At 32.8% G+C, this 27,434-nt stretch overlaps 1 protein-coding gene and 1 long non-coding RNA gene across 6 annotated transcripts; both read right to left on the bottom strand.

The window, feature by feature from the left end:
• Positions 399-18,480, bottom strand: LOC109350090. The gene is made up of 3 exons (XR_002108071.1): positions 16,147-18,480; positions 6,433-6,436; positions 399-408 (listed from the first exon to the last, which is right to left on the bottom strand). It is a non-coding gene; the product is annotated as an uncharacterized LOC109350090 (long non-coding RNA).
• LOC109350088 (G-box-binding factor 1) lies at positions 11,895-19,252 on the bottom strand. Of its 5 annotated transcripts, none has more exons than XM_019591221.1 (13): positions 18,761-19,250; positions 15,595-15,754; positions 15,465-15,512; positions 15,271-15,360; positions 15,097-15,186; positions 14,778-14,944; positions 14,620-14,677; positions 13,561-13,609; positions 13,247-13,479; positions 12,923-13,003; positions 12,622-12,747; positions 12,162-12,234; positions 11,941-12,100 (listed from the first exon to the last, which is right to left on the bottom strand). In XM_019591221.1, exons 2-12 carry the CDS (start codon positions 15,649-15,651, stop codon positions 12,184-12,186), a joined length of 1,050 nt encoding a protein of 349 aa, XP_019446766.1. In that variant the 5' UTR covers positions 15,652-15,754; positions 18,761-19,250; the 3' UTR covers positions 11,941-12,100; positions 12,162-12,183. The 5 variants fall into 5 exon arrangements, with proteins under 5 accessions (XP_019446767.1, XP_019446766.1, XP_019446768.1 ...); XM_019591223.1 differs by having other exon boundaries at positions 11,941-12,234; positions 13,247-13,353; positions 13,453-13,479; positions 18,761-19,249; XM_019591222.1 differs by having other exon boundaries at positions 11,895-12,234; positions 14,778-14,926; positions 18,761-19,252.

Consider the following 27,434-nt stretch of genomic DNA (forward strand, 5'->3'; position numbering starts at 1 on the left):
TCGCCATAAGTGAAGAATCCTTTGTCTCTTGGACTCATTACAAAGAATTTATTCTTGACACCCATCATGTTTTTGGACCAGTCGTTGTCCAAGTACCACATTTCATATGCGGCTTCCAAGCTTTCCTGCAAAGCAATCACGTTACATTAGGTACCCAATTTGATTTGGGTCCCAGTGGGTTAGAACCTTTCTCTAACCATCTATATTCTACATTTGGCACCATATTTTCTAACATGAAAAGTATTAGGCGTGTTACCAGTGTTATTACAATAACAGCAAGTAGGTAGAGGCTTATGTGTCCTAGATTTTATTTTAAAAAGAGGATTGGTATAGACACTTTCTTTATGATACTTTATAGTGCTCCTCATGATTATTTTTTCCTAAGACATCTTACTTTTAGCCACTTCACTATTTGCATAGCCAAGACGTCTATGGTCTATTAAATGTTTTTGAACTTTTATTTATTTTGTCTAAATTGTGACTACTCTTGTTAATTTTATTAAGTTCAAGACTTAATATTGAAACTTTGATTTCAAGAGAAATGAAATTAGGACATGTGGAAGAGGAAGGTTTATTTTTGACAAAATCTACATCACTTTTTAAAGCCTTGTTATGACTTTCCAAAATAGTGTTTTCATTTTTTTTTTATTTTAAAAGAGTCTAGAAAGCTTAAAATACTCACTATATAGATGATTAAAGGCATTTTAAATTTCAATAAAAGAGGGATTATATGAAGGTTCCAATTCACTTACCTCATCAACATTAGAGTTATGAGACACAGTTAGAGACAGTTGGGCATGCTCTTCACTTTCCAGTTCTGAATTTGAATGTGTGTTATTGTCCTCCCATGCAATACAAGCTCTTCTATCAATCTTCTTTTCTAGCTTCCCTTTGAAGGAATTTTTCTTCATGGTTGGACAATTCGCCTTCATATGGCATGGCTTCCCACATTCAAAGCAAGTTAATGTTTTATTTGATGTCGTAGCCTCATTACTCTTGGTGAATCTTCTGGTTGGTCCAGACCTTGCGCTTTTGCTCCTCTTTAGAAATTTGCTAAGCTTCTTCACTAAAATGATCATGTCCTCCATGTCTCCTTTTTTTGATTCATCTCTTGAGGATTCGTATGTGTCCGCCTTTGCCTTTAAGGAAATACTTTTCTTATTCTTTTCATGTTTTTTGTGCTATTCGAGCTGGCTTAACTCCAACTGATGTTCTTGTAGTTTTCCAAGAAGAGCAACTAATGATATTTTTGAGAGACTTTTCCTCTCGGATATGAGTGTCACTTTGTGTTGCCAATTTCTGGTAAGGGGCCTAAGAACATAGGTTTAGGTTGTTAATGGACAATACTTTGCCTAGGGCAATCAAATGGTTTGTAAGGAGTAAACCTTTTCTAGAGATCAAGTATCTTTTCTCTATTTTTCATGAGGAACATCTCATACTCTTGGGAAAGAGTATTGAGTCTATAACATAAGTTTCTTCTTCAATCGCATTTCAGATACCATGATCATGATATTCTATGAAGATTCTCATTTTGATCTTCCAGAATTCATAACATTATCCTATAAAACTTGGAGGGTGGTTGATGATGGAATCTTCTCCCAAAAATTATTAGAGACCATCTTAGAGTATAGGATCTAGGGAGTAACGATTTTCACAACTTTGAGATAAGTAGAGTGTACTGCACTGGAAATATGTTGCAGAAAATCAAAGTAAAAAATGTAAAAGTAAAGAGTAGAGACGAGATAGAGATACACCATTTTTTATACCAATTCACCTTCTTGTTTACTTGAAGGCTACATCCAGTCCTCTTACCACACAAGAAATTTTATTGATTTCATGAGTTGTAAATAAAAATCTCACTCCGAGATTCTGAGTAAAGTACACACTCATCAAAATCTCACGTCTTAGAAGAATACCTCTTCTAAGTTTCACTATTCCTTTTTCCACCACCCTATGGTGAGAAGTTTAGAGCATATTTACAAAGAATGAAGAATACAACTAGGGCAATGATTGCTTACATGGTATGACAATTCTAAAAGTGCAATTCTTATGGTCTTTCACTATGAATAACATGCAATGCTCAAGTGATGTTAATGCATGAAAACTTAGAAAAACAATGGACATAAACTTCAAAAACATTCTGAAAGTTTACTCACAAAGTTGCATGAACAAAGTGTGAAAAATGTATGAAATATTAGTGTGAAAGTTTGTGTAATGATTGTGTACGAATTAGTGTGTCTTAGTGTCTTCAAATATGCTTCGAACTAGCCATCATACCCCTAAGTGAAGGTAGAAGTCGATTGGATTAAAACCCATTCATTTTGGATGAAATTTGTTCAACTTCTGAATGTTCGGAAGCTGTAGAAACTTCTGAAGCATTGAAATTCGATGTTTGCGATTGAAAGGTTCTGAAGTTTCTAGAACCTGTCTCGAAGGTTCGGAGAGGGTAAAAACCCTTGGATACACTTAACAACATTGTCTAAGGTTAACATACGCGCCTAAGCATGGTCCTCCATGCCGTCTAACATTGTTTCTAGAACCCTCACCCATATCTCATTCATGATAAAGAAATTTATTTTCAAATATAACAAAACTGCACCCTCCAAAAAAATTCAAGCCCTCCAATTATCACCTTTTCATAGCCTAATACATAAATTTTCAGAGTGAAGCTGCAAAACTACAATGAAATAGGAATTAGACTCACTTGTTGGGAGGGACAGCCAAACACCTAGAAAGAGACTAGTTGATTACGCCATAGGTTAAGGGGATACCCTAATTATACCCAAAAAAATATAACATGTTTGTGTGAGATATTGATTATTGAGAATTGTGTTTTTTTGTTGGGTATAGTGTTCAAAGTTTCAAGCGATGGTTTATATTATTTTTTGTCCAAGCTTGTTTATATTTCCAGGCATAAACCTCTGTTAGGGGGAACGTGTTGAGGGTCTAATATAGGGTTCATGTAGGGTGAGACTTTGTTGTTCGAAAATCTTTATGTTTTGTCGTATAGGGAGATTTTTGCACTGTTGGATTCGAAAGGATGACGACTGATGATGTGAGGGAATGGATGGGTAAGATTGTATGCTTATGTGTTTGTTTTGGAGAAGAGCATCGATGCCATTTATGAAAACGACATGGATTATGTAAATGAGGGAGAGGGGTAGATCTTTGCATCCTAAGATGACTAAATTTACCATAATGTTGTGTGTGTAATGTGCTAAGTAACTCCACTATCGATGTTGTTTTTCGTCGATAATAATTTACATGATAAAAATAAATTCTAGAAGAAAAAAAGGGAAGGCAAGTCGTCCTAATCTTTTTTTGGAGGGAGAGAGAATAAAGAAATGGTTTGGGAAGTGTTTCCATTGCTTGGTAGTTAGGTAAAATATAGACAAGTTTTAGAGGTTTTATGGAGCTCTCTAAAACTATTCAGATGTCTATTTTTACTGTTTTCATAATTTGCAATTTTTTTGGTAACAAATATATCAAAGTACCTAAATTCCTTTATAAAATTTTGTAATTTATTATTATTTATTTCTCGTTGTTAATTTAATTTTCAAAGGGAGAATAAAACAATATTCTTGCATTTTTTTTACCCTTCATTCTCCTCGCATCTTAATGTCATGTTCCAAGGAAGAGATAGATTTAGCTTAATTTGTCTCATTTTCTAATTCCATTCCCCCTCCTTGCCTAGTGATTTGTCTCATTCCTTTTCCCTCATAACTCATATGTATTGTTTGGTTAAGGAGAGGAAAATGGGAGAAGAGATAGAGGTGAGAAAGAGAGGGAGAAGAAAGAAATATATGAGAAATAGCGTAATTTTTTGTATTGTTTTGTAGAATGAGTAAAGAAAGAGAAGAAAAAGAAATGGATATGGATTTTAATTGATAAAGATATCATACAATAAAATGAAAAGGTAGCTTCAAGTCTAACAACAGTGGATATGTTTTTTATCAAAATGTATGTCTTCCTCTAGATTATAACCTTCATTTATTAGTCTAACCTTATTTGTAACAGTATTTCCACTTTCACCTAACTTATTTTTAAACATCCATGTAGTACTAATTATTTGTCTACTCTTTGGTTTTTGGCAAGTTTTCATGTCTTATTTCTCTTAAATTGATTTAGCTCCTCTTGCATGGCTGCAATTGAATGCTCGTCTTATATAGCATCATTTATTCTAGATGGTTCAAATTGAGAAACAAAAACTACATTAAAACATGCATCATTGAAATTAAGTCTAGTGAATATCCCCCTATTTTAACTCTAGTAATGGTCTCAATTGGATGATCTCTATGAGTTCTCCATTATTTTGGTAGATCATCATGCATTTTCTCTTCAAGTTGATGTATCTCGTCATTATCTTGCATTTGGTCATTATCATTTTGCTCTTCTACTTCATTTGACGCGTCATTATTTGATGTACTTGGTAAATTTTCTTCATATACTTCATCAAAATTAACAACCTTTTCCTCATTAGAGGGGTTAGTCTCATCAAAAGAAACATGGACTGATTCTTCAATAGTAGGGATTCTCTTGTTAAAGATTCTATAAGCTTTATCTATGAGTAATAACCAAGAAATATTCATTCATTTGATTTAGCATCAAACTTATCAAGATTATCTTTTTAATTATTCAAAACAAAACATCTACATTAAAAAACATGCAAGTAAGAAATAATAGGTTTTCTTCCTTTACAAAGTTCATATGGTACTTTCTTCCTTTATAAAGTTCATATGAGATTTTCTTCCTTTATAAAGTTCATATGGTACATTCTTTTGACTTGGTCTAATCAATACACTATTGCACACATAGCCAGTAATGTTTACCGGATCAGCCCAAAAATATTTAGGAAGATTTGTTTTAGTTAGCATTATACTAGCTAATTCTTCTAAAGACTTATTATTCCATTCTAAAAATCATTTTGTTGTGGTGTAGTTTTTGAAAGGGTTTTTCGCACCATCAGATTGTGGTGATCCAATGGCATGATCCAATTAGAGTGATTTATTTAACTTTATTAAACTCCCTTTTCAGGTTCCATTAACCATACCATTTCTTATGAAAGGTTGGTATCAAGAATAAAGTTAGATATTTCAATGCATTTTCTAGTCTCATCAGCATCTATGTATGTTCTAGAACCCATAGGTGTGACGATAGGTTTGCAGTCATACATTTCAAAACATTTCAGCATATCCCTGCAATATTTAGGCTGACAAACAAAGATGACTTCCATGAGTTATTTGATTTGTAGTCCAAGAAAGTAGTTCAACTTTCTCATTATGTACATCTCAAACTCCCCTTACATCATTTTACCAAACTCACTATACAAAAGATCATTACTATAACCAAAAATGATATCGTCAATATAGATTTGAACAAGCAGAGTATGATGATCTATTTTCTTAACGAATAATGTGGTGTTGACCTTTCCTTTAGTAAAACTTTTGTCAAGTAAAAAGCTTGTTAGACGGTCATACCACGCACGAGGAGCTTACTAAATTTGTTTATTGTCTTTGGTTGTCAAGTTCTAGTTAAAGACCTAAGGACTTTAAGATTTAGGTTTCTATTGGATCAAAATTTCCCTACAGCAATAAGGTGATTGGTTATATGAGTAAATATTTTTTGAAGACCAGGGATTTTCTCTCCAAGTTTCATCCTAAACATTTCATAGTCTTGTGAAAAAATATTAAGTTTTGATCTCTTGACTTCCTCAGCCCCCTTGTGTGCTGCCTCAAGAGTATCACACATTTCCTTAGCGAAATTTTAGTTTGATATTCTGAAGAACTCATCTAATCCTAAAGCATAGGTGAGAATGTTTTTAGATTGGAGATCATATTGGACTTTATTTTTGTCCTCGTCATTCCAGACACCTTTTGGCTTGGGTTTCTTAATATCATTAATAACAATGCTCTTCTATTGTGTTCCAAATATCTAAATCTTGAGACTCAATAAGGATTCTCATACGAATTTTCAAAAATATTGTAATATTCATTAACAAAGCTTGTAGGACGTTTATGTTGGAACCTTCTCCTATAAAGGACTTTGAGGTCCTCTTAGATAGTTAGGATTTCGGGAAAAAAATTACCTAACCTTTACTTTGGTGCCAATTGTAAGTCTATATGGCAAACTAAGAGGGGGTGAATTAGTGTTCTAGTTTTTCTGCACTTAATTCATATTTTTGCAACTTTACAAAAGCATAAGATTCATAGATGCAGCGGAAGACTAAGTATGCAAAATTCAAATACATAAATGTAAAAGAGTAGGGAAAGAAAGAACACCGAGATTATCATGATTCACCTTCTTGTCCACTAAAGACTACATCTAATCATCTTGCAAACCACAAGAGATTTCACTATATGAAGAATGTAAATCTTTACAAAACTCACTCTGACACTTTATCGCAGATTATACTCACCAATTTAGAAGCACAACACTTCTACATTCTCACTTTTTCCTTTCACCATATCCTGTTGTGAGAATTATAGAAAATTGTATATGAAGAACTTTTGTCTCAGGCTAAAGACTGCTATGAATTTGTAATGATTAAACTTTCAATCCTTGTATGTCAATCACTCCAAGTAATACATAAATGCTCAAGTATTTTCTATGTAAAAATTCAAGTTCAGAAACTTGGTAAGAAAATGACCTCAACAACTTTTCAGAAATATCAAAAAGTTTGATCAAGTTGTTGCAAAAGTATATAGAAAGTTGTAGCAAATGTTGTGTGATTGTTATGTTTCGAATCTGAATGCAAAGCCTCTTAAAATAGGCTTCCAACCAGCCAACATACCCATTCCAATAGGTAGAAGGCGATTAGAGTGGCATCCATTCATTTTGGAAGAAGTTGTTTGAGTTTGAATCTGAAAATTATTGTAACAGCTATGAGTAATCAATTATTTGAGTAGTGTAATCGAGTAATCGGTTAATTGGTCGAGTAATCGATTATTTTAAGTTATTTTTGCTTAATAACATATTAATCTATTAGGGTAATCGGTTACTCTGTCATAGTAATCAATTACAAAGTTCGAGTAACTTGACACTCAACTTTTTGAAAAATTAAGTTCATCTTTTTTAAATAACTTCCAAACCAAGTTGATTAGTAAGATAAAGTAAGCACTTTACCAAGAGTAATTAAATGATTTTTCAAGTCAGTAAAACTCTTTTGCAAGTCAAGAATTTTCGCTACTGGTTTCATTCTAAACATTTAATATCCTCGAGATAGGTGTTTAATATAGAGTATCCACATCACTTTATTATATTTACAATTTGATACTCTAAGGAACTCATTTCAGACACTCTTAGCCTTTGGTTGATTAACCCCATCAACAACTAGATTGTGGATAAAAAGGGCATTCTTCAACGTCATTCAAAATATCTAAATCTTGGGACTCAACGAAGATTTTCTTTATCATTTTCCAGAAATCATAACATTCTCCAATGAAAATTGAAGGCATGTTAATGTTTGACCCTTCACCTAAAAAGAGTTTGGAGAAAGCCATCTGTGATTTTTACTAGGATCTAGGAGTATTTTATTCAAACTCGCTCTCGTGCCAACTCTAAATACTAGATAGCAATCAAAGTGGGTGATGAATTAGGTATGCAACAATATTATCCTTTTTAAAATTATAATTCATAATATATAACTAAAGCCTAAATTGGTGAACAATATTTGGAAAAAATGAGTAAAGGATAGAGGAAATTAACACAGCAATATATACAGGTTCTTCTTCTACTGAAAGCTATGTCATGTCCCCTTTTCATATTCCACGCATTTCCAGTATGTAACTAGATTTTCATATAAGCCTTGCACCGAGAGTTTCTCTAGAAAACTTAATTCTCAGAAGAAAACAAACTACTTTCATTTTTGTACAATGACTCACCAAACCCTATGGCCACCCTTGATTTAATAAAATAGAAGACTTTAACAATGGCTAAGGAATTCTTGACCCAATCTATGATGTCAAAATCCTTGTTCATAATATTTTAAGATCAATATCACACTAGGCTCTTAGTTTTTCAAAAATTATGAAAGTTCATAATTTTTCCTTTGGTTCTATGAAAATTTTGTGATAATTGACAACTGAAAGTTGTTGTATGATTTTAGAATCTTAGAAGTGTGTATATAGAGTATAAAGGGATTCAAAGGTCCACTCCAAGAGGTATGAAACATTTGGGAGTATATTGGTCGTTTAGATACGTACTGGTTGAGTTCATATTTGAACAAATCATTCTCCTGTTAATGTAATGTAGTATTTGCTTAATGGACTTTATTGTCCAGTTTATTAACCTATTACTCAGATTCTAGTAACAGATTACTCTATTTCAAGTAAACTTGTTACTTAGTTTCTGGCATACTGCTACTTGGTTTCTAGTGATATCAAAATTAAAATGAACTATCAAAGGTAAAAAAAAAACTAGAAAGCAATAAAATTTCTCTATGTAACTTGTCTTTTCCAATTCACAAGGTCTTCAACATTTTTCCTTTAATAATATTAGTATCTTCATCATAACCTAGTCAAGGTCAACTACATACTCTTCTTCATTAAAAATAATGAAATATCCATCATCCAGGAGGAGAGCATTTATTTGAAGAATTGGAAAAACGAAGACTAAGATAACTTTGCAGAAAAGATTCCACAATGGTGAACCACCCACCTCCCATCATCAAGCCTTCCTTTAGTAAGAACAATGCCTCACAACAAAGCTAAGAACACCTACATAGGCTCCTTTTCCCAATCAAATAAACCCCTACACAATTCAAGTCCATCTCTTATTATTCCATTAACCACATTCATGAATAAGTTTTCTTTTATTCACATAGATAGCATAAATAGAAGGAAAGATATCGATAAAGCGGCGAGTTATCCACCATACATCTTCCTAGAATAACATTTTATTAGCACAATTGCTCTTTTTTGCAATACAAGAGTAAAACCAACCATCATACCTCCCCATATTAGATAAATCTTTATACCATAAGGAATTAGAAGTAAAAGAGGAACATCTCTTTAGTTTCAAAAGAGCAACATCAAAGTTACCATATCAAGGAAGAAGAACTCTCACCCATAAATATTTTGTTTTGGTTAACAACCTCCATCTCCATTATGTAAGAAAAGATAAATTAAAGCAATTCAAATCCTTAATTCCTAACCCTCCCCCTTCTTTTTTTTTGCATAACTACTCTCACTTTACCCAAGCAATCTTTGGAAGGATATCACTTCTAACCCATAAATAGATTTTTTTATTGTTAACAAAAATCTTCAAAACACATTTTCGCAGTCTAAAAATGATAAATAATAAACTTGCAAACTATTAAGAACTAAGTTTACCTTGGTAATTCTTCCATCCAAAGATAGATGCTTCCCCTTCCACAGCCAATTTCTTCTTCAATGAAACAATGACCGGCTGCCAGCAAGCACTCTTCTAAGGTTAGCTCCAATAGAAACACCCAAATACATAAAAAGCAGAGAACTCGAAAAAATCATGATAAAATTAGTGAGAACTATAGTATTAAGATAATCTATAGATGATTTTTTGGAAATGTAATTTGAACATTTATGATTTAAAATTCAACCAATTTTAGTACAAATAATATCTGATAACTCATCCACTAGATTTTCTCATATTAACTCTTTCTCTTGCCAAAATATATAAAACATGTAGTTAACATATTTAATATCACTTTTAGAATTCCCTTTTGAATAACTACTAGTAAGATAGAAAATATTTCTACTAGTAAAAGTAATGATAAAATTACTGAAAACTGTACTAATATAGTCTATGAGAAATTTTACTTGGAGATTTCATTTAGACTTTATGATTTGAAATGATACCAATTTTTAAACAAATTTTACTTGTATATTATAATAAGTAATATTTTGTAAATGTCATTGGTCATACTCTTAATATGAATTTGTTATTTATAATTCATATGTTAATTATTATTAAGTTACATGAACAATGCTAGAATCATTATCCTTTAAAAACTTTATATTAACCACGCATATATTAAACTCTATTTAATTTTTAAATAAAATTCCTCCAAAATAGAGGGTGTGATTCATCTATATATATTTTAGTTAACATTCATTAATCTAGATAATTAAATATAATTGATAATTAAAATCATTATACTCAATTAATAGATAAACATGAAAATGTGAACTAAAATTTCCAAAATAATTATACGTCATTTTTTATCTCATTGTGCTCACACCATTTCCTCTTCAAATAGTTGGGTCACTTCCTTACCAAGTAATACTTTCTTGAAGAAGCTAAAAGAAAAATATTGAAAAATATAACTAATTAAAGAGAAGAAATTATTAGTCATGAAAAGTTGAATTTTATGGAAGAAGGGATTGACGTCTCCTACTATGTTCCTACCTATTATAAGTATATGAAGGCAAAAGTAATAGACAATCTCTAAATAAAAGAAAAATTATTGAATTTAATATATATATATATATATATATATATATAAATAAGTGTTTTTTACACATTCAGCAAATCATCATCATTCATATATTAACCATCATTGATTCTCAAGCAAAAGTAATATAAATCAACAGTTGATGATGTGCTAACAATATAAAAAACTTTACATTGATGTATATAGATTTTAAACTCAAATTTATTTGGTATTTTACCTAGAGAGTAGCGCCCAATTACTGTAGTACACTGGATATGGTGGAATAACCTAATAGCATATCTTCTGTCCCAACAATTATGACATTTTATGTGTCACTTGCTATAATTGTTTAGAAAAACATTTTATTATTAATTTAACTTAAATATATATATTCCAATCAATGACATATGTAAGTTTGTTGAAAGTGAGACTCTGTGATTTGGATTTGGTCCATTTGGTGGTATAGGATGAGTTTGGTGGAGCTGCTAGATAAAATTAAGTTCAAGCCTTGGTTGTGAATCAAAAATAGAATCAATGATTCTTCAATATCTTGGTTTGAATGGATTTCTAATCCGATTGTTTGTTTGGAATGTTACTGTTAATTCTCCCTTTGATACTTAAGTGTTGACAACCTTCTTTTGTTCTATAGAACTGTTACTGTTTACCATCTTTTTATTTTGTATTTTGTTTCCATAAAATATATTTACGTGTTTTTTTAATAAAATCTTCACCATATTGACCCTTAGAATTTACACAAAAACAAGTAAACATATATCAGATAAAAGCGGCAATTACTAACATTTTTATGTATGGCTTTGACTTATACAGAGGAAATGAGACTGGACAGTAATGAATATTGACCCTTAGAATTTACAAAAAAAGAATTAATTATTGAATATTAGTGATAACTCTTAAAGAGGGTAAATTTAGAAAGTAGAAATTATATCTTCCGGATAATATCTTTTTTTAATGGCAAACTTATATGAATGCTGGAAAAATGGGAGACAACCAAGAAGGCCCTTTTTCTAACAGGTTGAACCCAAATACTCAAACTTTATATCTCAAATTTAACGAAGTGAGCAATTTCTAAGAACAGCTATCTCTGTTGTCATAAAAAACAATATGCAAGGTTTCAAATAAAAACTATACAAAATGCTTTTTTTGCTAATATCACTAGAGACATAACATTGAATCTCAACAAGCTTAGAAAACTCCATTATCTACCAACCATTACAGCTAAAACTCACGTCACAAATGATTCGCAGTAGCAAATAGCCAATGATAGATGCCTCTATTAATTAGTAGCTTAAATTAAAATAATATAATATTTATGATTGACAGTTTAAAATTTTGTACATTCAATACATCATCTACCATTCATTTATATCACTTTTATTTACGAGTCAATGATAATTAAAAATGAATAGTGGACGATACAGAGAGTATAAAAAACTCTTACAGTATCTTGCATATATCTTTTCTCAGATTAAAAAGGGCTGGAGTAGCATACATTTTCTATTCTTCCACATTGGTACATATTACAAGTGACGTGTAGATAACAAATATAGAAAGCAATTACAATTGAGAGTTAATGGTATAATTAGTATTTAGCAGAACAAGATCAAAAAAATTTATATCTTATTCTCAATTAAGATAGTCCATTGATATTAAAATGACAGAAATTTCAGCTACAGATTCATCTGGTCTACTATGAGTCTCAGTCAATTCTTGCTATTACCATCAAACACAACACTGAGAAATGTTGTGTTCATGTTTCATCCAAGGTTAGTAACTGCTTCTTGCCCACACAACCTTTCCAACTCTTCCTGTTTACAGCAATTATTTTCAGATGATAAAATTTGACCATGTCAACATGGAAATTGCTCTGCATAATATAAAACATTAATGCATGTGAAGGCGGAATCAGTGTGTCAAATTGCAGACCGCATCACGTGATGCGACCGCAATATTACAATTGTGATGACCGCCGTAATCACATAAGACCACAATTACAATGTGATACCGAATCACAGTGATGCGGCTGTATCGAGCCATAGTGCAACCACATTTGGGCCACATAGGACCATATTGAATTCAAAAATATTTTTTTAATCATAAAAGAATTCATACCTCAACGGCCGCAATCCGTATCACAACGGCCACAACCGTGACCGCCATTTAAAACACTAGGCAGAATGGTAAGAGAATTTTACCTTCATAGAATTATTTTCAGATGTAAGCTTCTCGCATTCTTCAGAAAGTGACCGAAGCTCTTCTCGGAGAGTTTGATTCTCACCTCCGAGTGTCTCCACCCTCTTTTGTAACTCTTCACACTCAGCCTGGTTGGTGGTACAAGAATGTAAAGCACATCAACATTCTTTTTGTGCAATGGTACGACATATATCGTAAAAACTGATAGCTTCTAGTCTCCATATATCAAGCAAACAAGTAAACTCTTATCTGGCTTAATCTCTCCTTTAACAAGGGAGAAGGGTATAGAAATTTGAAACTAACCTGCTTGCGCAGCCTTGACCTCCTAGCCGACTCTCTGTTAGACTGTTTCCTCTTCTGTCTTTTCAGCTCACGCTCATCCGGCTAAAATCAAGGGTCGGAGGGAAGTTAGAGAAGGTAAGGAAAAGTAAGCCAAAGCTAGGTAAAGGTAGCTAACATACATTAGAATGCGATATTAAAAATATGATAATGTTCCATCCGATGGAACAAACAGAACAAATAAGTATAATATTGACACAAGAATTCGCTTTTAACATCTATTAGTAGTATAAAAAAGATATAAAATGTTTACTACAAGAAGAAATACTGTGGGACTGATAGCCATACTTGCATCCACTGATCACCAAGTGCAACTTCACGTCCCATAATGGTTGACGGAGCAACAGCTCCTGGGGCACCAGACTGATTATGTCTCATTTTCGAAGATTGGGCACCTGCAGGTGATGCATTCCATAATTCCATTCCAATATTAAGATTAGTTCCAGGCATTGAGACAACAGGGTTTCCAGGCACAGAAGATTGAGAAATGGCACCAGCAGAATTATTCTGTGCATTGGCTCCTGGAAAAGTTGACCGGGATTTAATAATTTATTTCAGCAACCAAGTAAAAGAAAAATAACCATTAGTAAGGTAATTCATACCTTCAACAAGCATCTGGTTAAAGCTTCCCTTCCTGGTTGCAGCTGATTCCTGAAGAGATAAAATCATCAGACAAAAACACAACAGAATGGAAAAAATATCAAAAGGCTATTAATTTAACGATTATAGACCTATTTTGATCGCTCAAAACTTTTGCTAGTACCAATTTGGTCACTGAAAAATTAAAAACCCAAAATGGTCCCCATAAATATCAAATGTAGGTCAAATTAGTCATTTTTAGCATTTTTTGTGACCCTTGACCGGGATTATTTTAACTCGCATTCGTGACATTTGTGTACTAGTTTGAATTTGTACATTTTTTAAATCAAATTGGTCCACATAAAAAATGATAAGGACTAAGGTAAAGTTCACTCTAATTTAACCAATTCAATTGAGATTGAGGAACTTTTAGATGAAATTGGAGGTGTGTGCATATTTTCAATATTAGATTTAAGATTTGTATACCCCATATCCTAATGATACAAGAAGACATTGAAAAAACTGCTTTTCAAACACATGAACGTCATTATGATTTTATGGTGCTTCCTTTTAGTCTTACTAATGCTCCTTCTAGGGGAGGCTATTGATAAGGGGCGACTCCCAATCGCCCATGTCTACAATCGAAAACGCTGGAAGAAAGGCACCACCCAAACAGACCATGTTTCGTGAACAGATGCGACCCAAACAGAGCCTGATTCCTGAACAGATGCAGAAGGCAACATATACAACCACCCAAACAACCCCTTTTTCACGAACAAATGCAACCCACACAGGGTCTGATTCATGAATAGATGCAAAAGGGAACAACCACATCCATTTTGAACTAATGTATCACTAAGGAACAAATGTTAGATCCATTATAAATAGAAAGTAAACTTGATAGCTTAGAGCATTCAGAAATTGGGAGGGATACCAGAGAACTATTTCTCCTCTTCTTTCAATAATATTTCCATTTCCTTTCCATCCTTATCAATTTATTCTTATTTCATTTCCATCCTTGTCAGTTACTACTGAGTAAAAATAAGTGAGAAAACATGTACTGATGCTAATCTGTTATGTACCTGTTGGTTAGTGTTCTCATCACTAGCATTTGATGAATCCTCTGAATCACTTTCAGCACTGTTACATAATTTTAATTTTATTTTTAGAAATCATTATTCCAAAAGCAAATTTAAGAGAAAGAAATCTAAAACAGAAAATAACTATTGGTTTGACAGACCTTTGTGAGATGCCATCATTTGCTGAACCTGAGCCTGTCTTTCCACTTTCTCCTGCTTTGGAACCTGTTTTTGCAGACACTCCTTTCAATTTTTTGGCTGAATTCCGATCTTTTCCATCAGGTCCTCTAACTTCAAACTCTGTACTGTGCTGCACAGCATTTGGAGTCTAGAAAAGAGACCAAGAACCCGAAAGGAACAATTATAAATTACAAAGCGCTATGATGAAGGTAGCAAAAAAAGTTGCCTAGTGACACATTTGAATTCATCATATATCAAGGGCTAGGCGTGCAGGGAATAGATAGTGAGCAAGTGGTTTACCATTGCCATTCTAGGATGAGCATAGACACTCCCAGGAGGGTACATAGCTGCATATGGAACTGGAGTCCCATATGGTGGCATTAAGGGATGCTGTAAAAACGAGAACTGTAAATAAGAAGCTTCTCTTCCATAAAGTATGAATGCATATTTTCCAAAACGATTCATGACATATACCTGGCTTCCCCACATATAGGGGTGGGGAGTTGGGGAAGCGACAGTTGAAGCATAAAAGGGAGGTGGTGCGGCTCCAGGAGCATAATAAGCCTAAATAAGAAGCTGATGCATCAGTTGCTAACATAATTTATCTGTAGATGAGCTTAAACAGAACTGAAAGCCTGATGAAACAAATCTATCATATATTTCACCACCTGCATGGAGCTTGACCAATCAGGATATGAAGGTGCTGTTGGTATTTCCTGTTAATATAAACAGAAATCATAAGGAGACATGAAAGAAAGGAAAGGCATAAGAAGTTATGGAAGATAGTAGGGAAAGAACATGAGTTGACGAAGATGATTTAGAAGGTTTAGCTGTGCTCTCTTCCCCAGTTCCCATACAGATCAGTTTGAAACACTAATCTTTCAGTGCCACCAAACAAAAAGACTTATGATCAAGTCAAATGCTGATATCCATGAGGTCACAAGATCACCTTGAACAGCTACAGATATTAGAAAACACAAACTCAATACAGGAATATAAATTACATGTGACTAGTATAAATCAGATCAAATAGCAGCAACTATCAAAGCTGATGCAAAATAAGTAAATGAGTTTAAAATGTTACAACTACAACAACCAAGCATTTATCCTACTAGGTGGGGTCGGGTACATGTATCGAACAACATCATAATGTTCTATCATAAATCACATTCAAGGACAAAGCATTAAAGCATTAATCTCTAAGTCTTTCTTTATCATTCCCCCTATGGTTTTTATTGTTCTCCCTCTTCCTCTAGGAATTGGAAGAGCTTCCATTTGGTCAACTCTCCAAACAACCTACAGCGTAATTCTATCTTGTCTAGTATGTCCACTCTTCCAATCATTTCTAACTCTATCTAATACAATCATTTCTAATTCTATCTTGTCTAGTGTGTCCACTCTTCCAATGCAACATTCTCATCATTGCTACATGGAGTCTATTATCATGTTGTCATTTTATCGCCCATCGCCCAACGTTCGATCCCATATAACATTGTGGATCTTATAGTCGTGTTGTAGAACTTCCCTTTAAGCTTGAGTGGTACCTTTTTATCACAAATGACACCTGAAGCACTCTGTCATTTATCCAACCCGCTTGAATCCTATGGTTCACATCTCCGTCAATTTCTCCATTGTCTTATACGATTGACCCAAGATACCTAAATCTAGTGACTTGTAGTATGATATGATCTTCAATCTTTAATCTTTAATCTTTACCTCTATTATATGGAGTTTAAAATGTTATTTTAATTAATTTTTCCAACAAAGAAATGAGTGACTAAACACTTATTTTACAATCTTAGAAATTTACACCAAGAAGGGAGACAAGCACACCCTTCTCTTGATGATATCTGAATTTTTTAACTTCCCCCCTACCTATTGAGCAGTTCTGTCATACGGGCATATGGCCATAACCTGAGCTCTCCATATCTCATCTGAATAACTTAAGAATATGATAATTTAAATAGATTTCAACTAGCAAAGACCAAATAGCACAGAACAATTTTTTTTATAAATAATGATCCTTTTTTGGTGACAAATAGGTGTAGGGTGATCTAAAGTATAGGTAAAGCATCCCTGGACCCTAGGCCAGGAATTTGACCTGGGGATCAATCAGTCTTGAAAATACTTGAGCTACATGACAATTTCACTCAAAGATCTAAACTCCCACAAGGAATAACGTCAAATGAAGCAAAAACAGTACAGAGTACAGACACTGGCAGAACATTGTTTTCTTATGCATGTATCTAAAGATGTGTAAGAGCGCATATATTTTTAACTGTGTGGTGGTTACTGCAAAACCCGTTGCGTGAGCCTAGGATGAGTGATCATTGATGCAGATCTTGGTGGTAGTAGCAATATTCAAATGAGAACTTGGAAGGCCGAAGAGAGGGAAGTCCATGTGAACGATACTTGCATATGGGTTAGTCGATCTTAAGGGATGGAGGAAGGTCGTCATATAGCACTCTAAGCACACACTCCGAGAGGGAATCGGGTTAAAGCTCCTGAACTAGGACATGGCAATCAAGTTAAAATTCTTGAACCAGCACATGCCGCTTGGCGGCAACATTAGGGAATCCGAAGTGAGGAAACGTCATTAGCTCAAATAATCTTAATATAATGCAATTGTACATCCTCATTTTGGCATTATTAGATAACACATATGTAATGATTGAAATGAGTATTTTATTGTACAAAACTATCACCTACCTACCATGGCAACACCTTATCCTAATGATTTTATTGCGGAGTTTGGAACATTATATCCTTCTTTTTCAATATGGACGGGCAGTATGGTTTAAGATAGAAAATACATTAAGATTTCATTAACATCGATATAAATTTTAAAATAAAATATAAATCTTGTCTTGTCTACACCTTATCAATTAAAACCTAAGTGTTCCCCTCCTTTGGGCTTTCCTATAAGTTTTAGATCATCAAACCAAACTAAAACCTTTTTTCTTATCCATTAATTCAATAGCACTAGAATTTTTTTGTCTCCCTCTTCCAATTATCTAGCTTTTGTCTTTAGAAAATTCCAAGCAACATACCATAAACCAATTTCCTTAGCAAGCAATAATTATAGACCCATAACTATTCAGACTCTACCAAAATATTTATCATTCATCAAAGTATATTACTTTCCAGTTTCTACCTACCTCTTCAGGATTAACTAATGAACTGGTTAGGGAATTTCTGAATTGAAACAAAGGCAAACAAATTTACCAAACAGAGCGGGAAGCTGAAAGAGCAAAAAATCACATTTTGATAGTTCTAATGAAAATTATAAGTTTCCTTTTTCTTTTGTGGACCCCAAATAATCTAAGATCGGAATTCAGCCAAAAAATTATAAGTTTCTTTTTTCTTCATCTTTATTTTTTTTTTATACTCTAGATATACGTATCCTTCACGAATCCGTGCGTATCCGTGTCGGATATGTGTCCGACAACGACATCGTGCCTCACAGCTTTCCAGCACCAAATTTTGTAATTCAAATGACTTACAAAGCCTGATTTAAGGGGAAACCATAGTTAAGGGGCAACCAGCTCCTTGTTGAAATTAGAATTTTCCAAGGGTCGGTTTCCGAGTTAGATTTTGTAGGGAACGAAAAGGAAAGAGAAAGCATGGAAACTATGAAATACAGCTGTCATTTAGCTCTGAAGTCTTCACTTTCTTTCCCTTTCCCTTCCCCCTCCAAGTTCCAACTCACGGACCCTTTGAGGTCAGGTCATATTGTGAACCAACCCCAAATAACAATCAAAAGAGAAAGAAAGCATAGTATAGTCAAATTAGAAAGATCAAAAACATGAAAAATGCAAAATTTAAAATGATTTAAAACATACAATAAAGGGGGGAATAGTTAAGTAAAGGACAGTGTCAAACCATGGATCTTGCTGAAATACATATAGAAATTAGTACAAAAATCATGAGCCAAACAGAGAGGGAGGGACAGAGAGAGCCTAACCTGTTTTTATATTGTTAAGAAAGAAAAAGATGAGGTGGAAGTCCAACTAGGGTGGGACAAGGTGGTTTTGAAGTCTATCTATAACAATATACTAAGCTTTAGTTGTAGCTAACAATAAAACCAAACCTCCTTGTTTTATATTTGAGGACTTGTAACTTTAAGTTAGAAAATATTTAATGTTTTTTCTTATTTTCCGAAAGGGTCTTACTAAAAGGTGAAAAATAAATTGCAAATGTTGTTGTTGTATTGGGAGGTTGAAAACAAAAGAAGAGTACTAAAAAGCAGGGTACTAAGGGAAATCAAATTGTTGGGTTGAGAGTGGAAAGTTGAAAATTGAGAGTTGGAAGTGAAAGTTGAAACCAAACTGAAAAGTGAAGGAAGATGGGAAGGTAGAAGAAAGAAGAGTGATTGGGTTTTTGGGATTTGTAGGGTGACACGTGCGAAGAAAAGGGTTACAGCTGTGGGCTGTCCATATCTCACTGGATTAGGTTTGAGACACTGCAAGTTACTTGATGACTCATCTGACAACTATTTGCCTTTGTGGATAACTTTATTAATGTTTATTTATTTCTCTGTATTTTATTTTACTTGTCATTTTCATTTGCTAATGCCGCACAAAGTACTATAAATCTGGTTTTTTCACACCGTACCCAAATGGCAAAAGAAACTTGAATCGTGGGTATATGTTGAAATAAATACCTGGTTCATATGGCAAAAATAGTTTGAGTAACAACGAGTTTTATAATATTTATGGTGTGGGTAGTTATAAATTTATAAATTAAATTTTTATATATTATAGCTTTTATTATTATTTTAATATTATATATCATATTTTATTTATTTCATAATAAATTAAATATATTTCACTATGATTATACATTTATCATATAAATCAGTATTTTGAGAACCAGACCGTATTGGATTGTCCAACCGGTTTAACTGATGATCAGACTTGAAAATAGTTTTGGTTTACTGTCTTAACTGAGTGGGGTTGGATCGCTTTGAATCGGGAAAATTATAGTCAAGGCGTATTAAACTCGGTTAAACCGCATTAACTCGGGAAGTAAATTGAACGGTTCAATTAAAAATTAAAAAAATAGAACAATACTCTAATATTTTATTTTACTTTAATCCAAATAAAGATGAAGAAACATTACTTCAGTATAATAATACAAGATTATTAATTATATAAAAGTTTACATTTATATATAATTATATATTTATAGATAAAAAATATTTATTGTATGATATCACTCGATCAGACCAAACGGATTCATCATTTAAACCGGTTAAACCTAATATGAGATCTCTTCCGGTTTGACATTCGGCTCGGGTTTCATAACATTGATATAAATATTATATTATTTATGTAATAATTACTTTTACACATTGATTATTACAAATTATATAAACATATAATTAAAACTAAAAATTCGTTGGGTACTCGCAAATACTCGCTACCTACATGGGTACTTACATATATAATGAGTTTGGGAATGGGAAAACACTACATGTGCTCGCCCGCACCCATTATCATCCTTAATCAAGAATTAGTTTGATGAATGGCTATTGCACATATACCTTCCATTTTTTGGATACATATACCTTCCATTTAAGATAAAAGGAATGGTATATATTAAGCTTTCATCTTAAAATTAATTGGATTGATTATATTTTAGTCTGGTCTTCGAAGATTCAGCATTTGTGGGTGGCCTATCAGGAGTGTCACGGATGTGGTAAGCTTCTATGGAGGGGTATATTGAAAAATAAGTTTGACATTGTCTGCACTATTCTCTTAGATATGATTTAAATATTTTTTGGTAACTCCTCTTATTGCCAATTTATTAAGATCAATGTTGTAAAACCTGAGCCGAGCGTCAAACTAAAAGAGATCTCGTATTATGTTTAACTAGTTTAAATGGTTAAACTGTTTGATCTAACTGGTTGATTTCATACATAAGTAATAATTTTTATCTATAAATATATAATTATATATGAACGTCAAATTTTATATAATTAATATTACCAATAATTACACAAAAGTAATGTATCTTCATCTTTTTTGGACCGGAGAAAAACAAAAGATTAGAGTAGTGTTACATTCTTTTAATTTTTAAGTGAATCATCTGGTTTACTTCATGGGTTATTTCAGTTTAACCGGGTTTAACACGGTCGGACCAGAATTTCCCGATTCAAAGCGGTCCAACCCTCACTCCATTAAGACAATAAACTAGAGTCATTTTCAAGTTCGGTCAACAGTCAAATTGGTCGGACCGTCCAGTACAGTCCATTCTCATAACACTTATTGAAATATAAAACATTAACAATATGTGTTGGATATAATCTTGACTAAGTAGTGTAATAATATGAGGTCTCCTATATCAAGATTCAATTATAGAGGAATACCCACACGCCAAGAAATTTAGCTTATTAAACGGAATCAAAAAATACTCTTCATTAACAAACAAAAATTGTATGTTAATATAAATTTCAAATTAATAAATAAATAAAAACAATAATCAAGCCTTAGTCAAACTATATAGAGTTGGTTATATGAACTGAATGATATCATAGTCTTATATCATAAATCATGTGCATTGATGAAACATTAATTTTTAAATCTTTTATATTTGTTTTGCGTATAGTTCGTTGTAGTCACTCTATGCCTCTAGAATTTAGATTAAACCTCATTTGATTTATAATCCTTATTCGAAGGGAATCAATGTGTGTCAAGGAAGTATGTTCTAGATTCATTACAAAATTTTGGATCCATGGCTTCGAAACCTTGTTGTAAACCTATGGATAGTACTCTCAAGTATAATAATGAATCAGGGTGTCCAGTGTCTATAGAAGAATTTTTGGGAAGTTGATTTATCTTATAAATATAAGGTGATATATCGCATTTGCAATAATTCATCTTAGTTAGTTCTTTGCATATCATAATGATTCACAATACAATGTTGCTATAACGATACTTAGGTATCTCAAAGGCAAGGAAAGGACTTTACTTTCCTACACAATAGTATGTTAGTATCTAAGGTTTTAGTAAGGTTCTTTCTTATATATTAGAAGTTCTTTCACAAAATTTTGTTTTTTTATTGGCATATATGATATCTAAATTAAAGAATTTTTTTATCGGCTAAATTAAAGAAATTTATCTATGACCTTACACAAGTTTTGCCTCAATAGTAACACAAGTTCCATCAAGTTATTACCTCATATTATTTTGAGGAAAATAAGGTTGATTATTGTATTTACCACAAGTTGAGTGAGAGCAAATTTATATTCTTAGCATTATATGCCAATGATATTATATTTGTCAACAACAATATGAGACCATTGCATGAAACCAAAAGATTTCTTAAAACAAATTTGAAATGAAAAGACCTCAAAGAATCTTCTTTGTGCTAGGTATTCAGATAGTAAGATTGTCACAAAAAGCTATATTAATAAAGTCTTATAGATTTGGCATGAAACATATTAAGCCAAGAGGTGCCCCATAGCTTTGAGAAAAAAGTTCAGTATCCAGCCATGACCTAAAAATCACCTTTAAATATTGAAATGGATAAGATTCCATATGCATATGGAGTAGGTAGTTTATTGTATGCTCGAGTTTGTACGTGTCCAAACATAACATTTGTCGTGGGAGCTTTTAAAAAAAATTAGTAATCTTGGAATGTATATTTCTGAGGTAGTCAATCGTGTGATGCGTTACTTGAAGAGAATAAAGTGATGCACACTTATCAGAAGTCTAACAATTTTGAGATCATTGGATATTCTGATTCTGATTGTATTAGATATCAAGATACAAAATGCTCCACATTTGAATATATTTTTATGTTGGGTAGAGATGCTATATCTTTAGAGATCTAGTGAGCAAACACTCATAGTTCCTTACCATGTTATGGAGTTAATGACTTGTATTAAACATTTGATAATGAGATATTGTTGTAGAATATTAACATTGTCTTACGTTTAATCAATGATATTAAAACACCATTGAAAAATTACTATGAGAATAACTTTGTAGTCCTTTACTCCAACAATAGGAGTTCTAAAAGGTCAATATTTATTAACATCAAGTTTATGGTTATCGAAGGAAGTGTTATAAATAAGGGGATTGCCACCATATATGAGCAAAACTTATGCTAGCTAACCCATTAGCTAAGGTTTGATACCTAAGGAATTTCATGAGCATGTTGCTCAAATGCGTATTGTTCTTTAATATATCTTAATTTAGTGGGAGTCTATATGTTTTATAGTTTACATTGGATATCTAAAGGGTAGTTTTCTACATAATAAAGATATTATAGTTTATGCACATTAAGTATATCACTAAAGACATATTTCGGATGACATTGCATGAAATTTTCATGTTACCTGTCTATATTTGATCTCTGTCATTTGGTGATCATTATGGTCTAGTCATACTTGGTTGCGATGAAGATCACGATGATTCTATAGTTGATATATAAGATGACCAAATTGTATTAAGAAAAAGTCAAAAGATAAATAGCATAAAGATGCACACTTGAGAATTCTATAAATAATTGTTTCGGGAAAAATATGAAGCTCAAATGAAAGATTGTTAAAAATTTAATATTTAGACATCATATATTTCAATATAATTATATTAGTCATTTATTAACCAGACTATAAAATAAACGTATAATTTGGATAACCCATGTCACTTCTAGAAAATAATATGAGCTTAATAAATAGATATTAATATTGACACATTAAAAATAATGAGAATCATATTTGATAACGAGAATGGTTATGGTCCTTATTGCATCAAATAAAAATCTCTCCTCACCATTAGAGAGAAGCATGTGATCCTATAACTCCTTTGGTTGTTCTCCCTCTACTTTCATTCTGTTCCATCCAATGACACCCCATATATCCCATCTTCTTTGATTGGTTAATTCAATCCACAATTGACTAGGTCATTCAACTCATGACCCACTTAGCTTGTCTCACAAGAGGGCTGATTCCATATACATGAACTTTTATAATCTCATTCCTAAAGTACATCATATAATTACCAAAAAAAAGTACTTCATATTGCAAGTTGTTTAGGTCTTGCATGATGTATAACACATCTTCTTTGTGACCAGTTTGCAACCTAGGATTATCAGGATTCGGTTTAGTCGACTTATTGTCCTTTAATTTATCTCTCCAACATAGGAGAAAACATGGCTTAGTCATCATGTTAGGAATGGTTTGCTACAATTAATTATGGCACAAAAGATTAATTATTAGCTAAATCATAATCAAGTCACTCTCTTTAACATATTTTGTGACACTACTCAAAACACCCACAACATGGTTATCAATGTCAATTATCTAATTACTCAAAATATAGCTACTCGTGTCAATTCTCGAATTTTCCACAATATGACTACTAATGCTATAGAAAGAAAGAGGGAGAAGGAAGCAGAAAATGCTTTGGCCGAGAGGGAGAGAAGAAAAGTTGAGGAAATGTTTCTTATGTGTTATATTTATGGGCAGAGAGACTCAAAGGCCAGGTTGATCTGACACCCCATAAAGTGATCTCATCTAAAATGGTGAGATTGATCCAACGACCCAGAACAACTGACCATATTGAGAGGGTCCATCCTTTTCTCTTTGGCTCTAACAATGTGGGTTGACTTGGTCAGCACATGTGTCAAGTGTGTTGACTTGGTTAGCAGACATCTAGGGATGAAAAAAATTTCCCAAAAAAAATTTGAAGCACAAGTCTGACCCGACCAGCCGGATGCAAAGGCGATGGTGTGCACATGTATGAGGGGTTTTGGTTGTGTGTCGTCACCAACAACAAAACCTTTGTATCCCTTAGGGCATTCCCTAATAGTGCAATTAATGTTTATAAACACTCTTAAAGTGTTTCGATCCTCATATGTGAGACTTGAGTATTTTTATTTCACACCTCAAATATCTCATTTGTTCCAACACAAAAGCAACCAATTTTTTACGTTGTGTTTGGTTTACAAAAGAAAAGTGAAGGAAAGAAAGTTCAAGAAATAAAAGTTGAGAGAAGAAAACGAGTAGAAAATATGGTGATTTTTTAGTTATTTGGTATGATAGAAAATGGAAAGAAAGTGAAGAGAAAATAATATAATTGTTATTAATAACTACACTTTTTTGTACCATGAAAAGTATCTCATCACCCTATGAGTAAGGAACTAATCCATTTCGTGGTGTATGAATGTCTCTCTCAATAAATGTCTATCACATGAATTGAACCATTGACCTTTTGGTCTTTCTATGCATCTACTGAAACTTTACACTACTAAACTAACGTCTAGTTTATTAATAATGACATTGATATGCATATGTTAGTTTATTTTCTTTGGAATTTTAGGAAAATATCAACATTTATAAGTGTGACTAACACGAAATATGATTTTTTTTTAATATACATGGAGTTAGCGACGAGAAAATTTGTCACTAATTTTCTCGGACAAGGATTTGATATCTCAAAGTCTGCCCAAACTCTTGTCCTAAATTGATTAAAACATGTATTGTCAATTAAAAAAATTAAATATTCATATGGTCCAAATTTTAATACTTTTTTCTTCCTAATATTGGAGAGAAAACATAATGACATGGAACCCACCATTTTTTCTTTTCTTCCTAATATTTTCCTTCTTTTTTCACTTTCTTTCCTTCCTTTGTCACCCCAAACAAACATATCCTTATATTATAGTTGAGTAATGATTATGGTGGTTATATTGTTTTTATGGCAATTGCGGAAAAATGTGGAAATAATTGCAATAGTGATTGAACACTCAGAAACCAAAATATTTCATTTAATTGTGGTTGTGAAGTGCCAACTAAAATACCTATAAGAACCAAGAGTGTGAAGCCACATAAATCAAATTGCAAGTTTGAGCTCATCGGCTATGGATAAAGCATCAATCGAGAAAAGGGCAAAAATGGTGATAAAAGGATGTGGTGTGAGGTTATGTAGCAGGACGTGGTAGTTGGTTTTGTTTCTTTCATCATAATGGTAAGAAGTTTATGTCGATAAATGTGGTTGTAGTGGTTAAGGTCAATAAGGGCTGAGATCTCCGCTCCTAGCAAGCCAATGATGTCAATGAGAAAGGTTTTGCTAGCTGATTTAAAGATTTGTACTTCTGAGGTTTGTTAAATGATGATAAGTAGGAATGACAAAAATATTTGTCCCATGAGTTATCACTAAATTGGTCGTAACATATACCTACAAAAATAGCTTATGGGTGAAAAATGATATTATGATACTCACCATGCATACCCACATATTATAAATTTATTTTTTAATTAAATATTATATATATACATATATATTATTTTTTATAATTATATATTTTCTATTGTAATAATAAATTTTAGCAATTAAAACATAATGTTATATTTTATATGTACATAAATTTCACTAATCTTGTGTGTTTTCTACTAATGAGGTTCGTTTCAAGTATAAGTTAACTACGAGTCCCATGTGTTTTCGTTGTAATGGTCTTATTTAGGATCTTCTTCATGCTCTTAGAGATTGCACTAACTCATTCTTGTTGTCGCATAATCTGGATTTTGTTGAGCCAATTTTCTGGAGTAATCAGTCTTTCACCAATTGGCTGGTGGACAATTCTAAAGGCCTCAAAGGGAGATTGTTCTTGTCAGTCATTTGGTGAGTTTGGAGGTGGAGGAACAATACTATTCTAGACTCTCTTACTTGGGATATCAACATTGTCGCTTCTCGTGTTCATCAGGATTTTAGAGACTGATTTTCTGTGACAGACTGGACATTTGTAGATGGTAATTCTTCTTCTTTCATATGGTCTCCTCCGGTTGTTGGGCAAGTGAAGTTGAACGTTAATGGCAGTTGTTCCATAGTGTCAAATATCATGGGTGGCGGTGGAGCTTTCTGTAACCACAAAGGTAATTGCATGTTGGGTTTTTCTATAAGCCTTGGAGTTGGTTTTGCTATAGAAGCTGAGTTTATTGCGATGGAACAAGGTCTGCTTATAGCTTGGGATAAGGGCTTATGCTCTATATTTCTTAAGTGTGTCTGGCTAGAGGCATGGCAAATCATTACCCAGGGTTTTGTTGTTAGATTTCAGTGGATGCATGCAATGGTTAGTCGGATACACAAGTTGCTTGCTCGTTGCTGGTTTGTTCAAGTTTGTTTTATTTCTAAGGATGCTAACTCTTTGGCGACTTCTTGCTCAAAGCAGATACTTTCTCAGGCTCTGGGATTCAGATTTGGGCTTTTGCTCTTGCAGGCGTGTCAAATACTCTTATGATGAATCTTGCGTCATAGTCTTGTCATTTTCTCTTTCCGATGTACCAAAAAAATATTTATTATACATACGGGTATCCGCAAATATTATTGATATGAGTACTAGAAAACACTGTAGTATTCGTTCAGTCTGTTGCCATGAAGTCATGTTGGATGACATATCATTTAGCAAGCTCAATCACAGGGATTAGATGGCCAACGCCATGGCTGGAGAGAAGAGCTATATGTATCTGCATGAGATCAGCAATTTTACTAATAGGATGAAAATTGAGTCAAATTAAATTAAACTTTCATGGACAAATAACAATTACACAATAATTGGTGTCAATTTGGTGACATCGTCACACTCACCACAGTAGGCAATTGAAGTTGAAGCAACAATTGAATAGATATATA

This window comes from Lupinus angustifolius, chromosome LG06 (assembly GCF_001865875.1).
Source record: "Lupinus angustifolius cultivar Tanjil chromosome LG06, LupAngTanjil_v1.0, whole genome shotgun sequence".
NCBI classification, from domain to species: Eukaryota; Viridiplantae; Streptophyta; class Magnoliopsida; order Fabales; family Fabaceae; genus Lupinus; species Lupinus angustifolius.